This window comes from Lactuca saligna, chromosome 9, assembly GCF_052625555.1.
Source record: "Lactuca saligna cultivar CGN05327 chromosome 9, ASM5262555v1, whole genome shotgun sequence".
NCBI classification, from domain to species: Eukaryota; Viridiplantae; Streptophyta; class Magnoliopsida; order Asterales; family Asteraceae; genus Lactuca; species Lactuca saligna.
The window spans coordinates 73,547,981-73,551,886 of NC_136425.1; the positions used below are offsets into that span (position 1 = coordinate 73,547,981).

General features: G+C 40.8%; 1 protein-coding gene across 1 annotated transcript; it reads right to left on the bottom strand.

Moving 5' to 3' along the window:
- Nucleotides 1-1,415: 1,415 nt before the first annotated feature.
- LOC145016492 (uncharacterized) lies at nucleotides 1,416-2,105 on the bottom strand. Its single transcript, XM_078974793.1, has 2 exons — nucleotides 1,992-2,105; nucleotides 1,416-1,922 (listed from the first exon to the last, which is right to left on the bottom strand). Exons 1-2 carry the CDS (start codon nucleotides 2,103-2,105, stop codon nucleotides 1,416-1,418), a joined length of 621 nt encoding a protein of 206 aa, XP_078830919.1.
- Nucleotides 2,106-3,906: the final 1,801 nt, after the last annotated feature.

Here is a 3,906-nt window from a genome sequence, read left to right on the forward strand (position 1 = left end):
TTGCCTTCCTCATGAGCTCTGACCCCGTGAAAACATGGTTCATGGAAAACAAATAACAAACAATCTAGAAAACTCAACCATAAAAACTCAAAATTATTCCAAGGGTTTGTCCAGGAATGTGTATAAGGCATATTAGTGCAAGAACATTCATCCAAAACACCATAATTAAGTCAAAATCAAAACCCTAAAATTTCTAAGATTTCAAAAACGGGTGTTCTATAAAATTGATACCTTTAAACATCTATAAATCATGGCTTTAACCGAAATAAAGAAGAAATTAAGTACCTTTCTTGATGAAATTTGAAAAATAGGAAGAACATTGAACAAGATTGATGAGTGCTTGAGAGTGAAAGAGGTGCACAACGAGTATGTGGCTGATACTATGTTTCAAATTAGGGTTAAAACTCTAGTTTAACCGGATGTAAAAAATGTTTTTATTTTTCAGTAAATATGGTCGACTCATCGAGTCGGGGTCAGACTTGTCGAGTCTGGTTGCGAATGAAAGGTATCCGGACTTGAATAGAATCGTCGAGTCAGTATCCTAACTCGCCGAGTCACTTGCAATCTAAAAAAAATCATATGATTTTGTCACTCTTTTTGCAAAAATAATCAATCCACCCCACACTCAGACCATGCTTACCCTCCATCAATAATTTTTGATGATTTAGAAGATGAAAATAGAAAAATACTAAGAAAATCAGACAAAAACTAAAACGGAAATGATAAAGGAAAAAGAAAGCAAACTATCATAACGGGTTGCCTCCCGCAAAGCGCTTCTTTTTGAGGAGTCTTTAGCTGGACTCCATCCCGCTCTACATGTCTTCGTTGTCCTGCATCAGGAATTTACGCTTAATCCTTTGCGGTTTATACTTTGTTTTGTAAGCATGTAGCTTCCTCTTATATACCCGTCGCAATTCTTCTTTGTTTTTCCTTGTAGCATCTTCTTCAATTGCATGCTTGATCCATTTCCCCGCCTTCATTTTCTTCACCCCATTCTCTGGCCCTATCTCTTGTACTTCTCCTTCTTTAAACTTAATTAGTTCATAATTGGAAAAAACTCGGGCTCAGAGTTTGACTAACTTGATTTTTCAATTAGTCATATGTGACTCAATGGATGAGTTATTAGCATCATCATTCCAATCCCTTGCATTTTACTTCTCTCCCAAGCTTGCCTCCTTATCAAGTCGAAATTCTTTATCTCCTTGTATCATCGTATCAAGGTAAGCTACTTGAACATTTTGGAAGTCACAATAATTTTTAACAAGTTTGCCTTTTTCTGCTGGACCTTCTAAAGAATCTGGAAAAATTTGCACATGAAAAGAACTTGTTAATAGCAGGTCAAGGTTGTCCTCATGTCTGGGCTTTTCGACTGGACTCGTCGAGTCTATGAATGCGACTCGGCGAGTCTGTGAGTATTATGTAAACCCCATTGTTTCATCTTTTCTTGTTGTCTTTTGTGTAGCCTTGAACACTACGGATTCATCTCCTACCCTTAATGTTAGTTTGGATTCGCATACATCTATCAATGCACCTACGGTATTCAAAAATGGCTTCCCCAAAATAATTGGAATTTTGGGGTCTTCTTCCATGTCAAGCACTACAAAATCCATGGGCAATACAAAGTTGTCAACCTTGATGAGAAGATCTTCAGAAACACCTCTTGGACGAATGATTGTCTTATCTACTAGATGGATCTTCATACTAATTGGCTTTGGCTCCGGTAAATTCAACTTCTTGAAGAAAGAGTATGGTATTAGATTAATACTTGCACCCAAATCGGTCAATGCCCGAGTAGCAATTTTGTTTCCAAATTGGAAAGGAATCGAGATGCTTCCCGGGTAGCCTTTCTTTTTTGTTAGCTCATTTAACACTATCTCAGCGACTTCAGCTATATCTTTTCTAGCGGAAAAGAGACCTTTAAGCTAGTTTACATATTTAGGCATTTGACGAATTGTTTCAACAAATGGAATGTTGAATTGAAGGGCTTTAACATGTTCCATGAAAGTTTTGTATTCTTTAGCCTTTTCTTCAGGAATGGCTCGAATTGGATATGGCAGAGGCGACCTATAAGGCATTAAAGAAGCAGCTGTTTTGTCATCAGACATTGGACTCGTCGAGTCCATTAGAGGGACTCGGCGAGTCGTGACGGTTTTTGCTGATCTCGAATCTTCTGTCTTTTCTGCATGCTCCTTAGTTGAGACCTTTTGTGCAGGGATCAGAGGATTAAAATTTTCTCTAAAACTAGTTGTTATAGCATTCACATTCTCCATTCTTGGATTATTCTCGGTTTTACTTGGAAGTTCACCCGGTCTTCTTTGATTGAATTTTTGAGCAAGTTGCCCCAGCTGTGTCTCGATGTTGTGGATGGATGCTTGTTGGTTTCTAAGCATTGTTCTTGTTTATTGGATTGCAGCATCATGATCATTATGTCTCTTTTCTGAAGCATCTCTTCCAAACTTGGTTTTCTTTCTTGTGCCGGATCCTCCTTTTGGTAAAAACATCTTCCCTTTTGCTTGTACTTCTCCTCCTTAGCCTTCTTGTACTCGTCATAAGGGAGCCACTCCTTCTTTGGTTTACGCCAATCTTCATCATATCAGTCCCCACATGAGTAACAAACTTGCACCTTTTTGTTGCCATTTTCATCCAAGTCACAATCTCTAGTGAGATGAGGCCCATTGGAATTCTCACAACCCACCCGAATAACATGTATCGTTTGATCCATTTTATTCATCCATAGAGGTTGATGTTGTTGCAGCCACCATAGCCATAGTTGCAGCCATGCCATAGGGAAGTGACTTGTTGTTGTTCCATGAGTACAGCAACACGAAGCCACCAGAGTTTGATAGGACATAAGACCCGATCCATGCTATGAGATGGATCTCTGATATTAGGGGGTATTTGTATACATGTTCATGTCTAGAGCATCTGAGAGCCCGGTTCGCGCTGAACCAGGTTCGCTTGGGAGTGAAGGACTGGTGGAAGTTTGTGACGACTGATTTTACCCCTACGGATCATGCTGCAGTTAGTTGGGAGAGGTTCACCAAGTTTTTCAGAGATGAGTATGTTACCTAAGTGGAGAGTGAACGTTTGGCCCATGAGTTTCTGTCTCTCAAGCAGAAGACAAAGTCAGTGACAGTGATTACAAGGATATTTCATGAGAGGGCGCTATTTTTCCCTGAGCACATGTCCACTGAGCAGGCCCGTCTGAGTCTGTATTTGAGCATCTTGAGGAGAGATATTCAGGAGTTCGTGGGAAACTCATCTTATCGGACATTGGCTAAGTTGTTGAACAATAGTAGGAGGACAAACATCGAGCTAGAGATTCAGCCCAGGGACGAGGGAGAGCAGGAGAGGAGAGAGAGGAGACTACTAAGTCACATCCGGCGACAAAGAGGGCAAAGACCACTGATTCGAGAGTTAGAGGCAAGAAGGGCCGTACTTGTAGCAAGTGAGACAAGAGCCATGATGGGTCTTCCCAAGCGGGAATTTGCTACAAATATGGCAAGGAGGAGCACATGGAAAGGGTCTACTCAGGGGATTATCGATTTTATTTCATTGCAACTAGATGGGCCATCGGAAGGATGGGTTTCCCCAGCTCGTTCAGGGATCAACCCATGCTGATGCTCATGCTACTTTACGTGTTACCGACGGCCAGCAGGGGAAGGCCGAGCTTCCGAGAGCGCGTGGGAGAGCATTCCAATTTACCGCGGAGGAGGTCCACACATCACCTAATGTTGTTGCTGGTACGTATCTCCTTATTTTTGTTATTTTGAGATTTGTTTATGCTTATATTGTGTTGTGTATATGTACTTTTTTATGAGTTCTATGCCTTCTTTGGTGTTATTTGACTCGAGTGCGAGTCAGTCTTTCGTGTCTTTATCCTTTATTCGTCACATTAGCATCAGA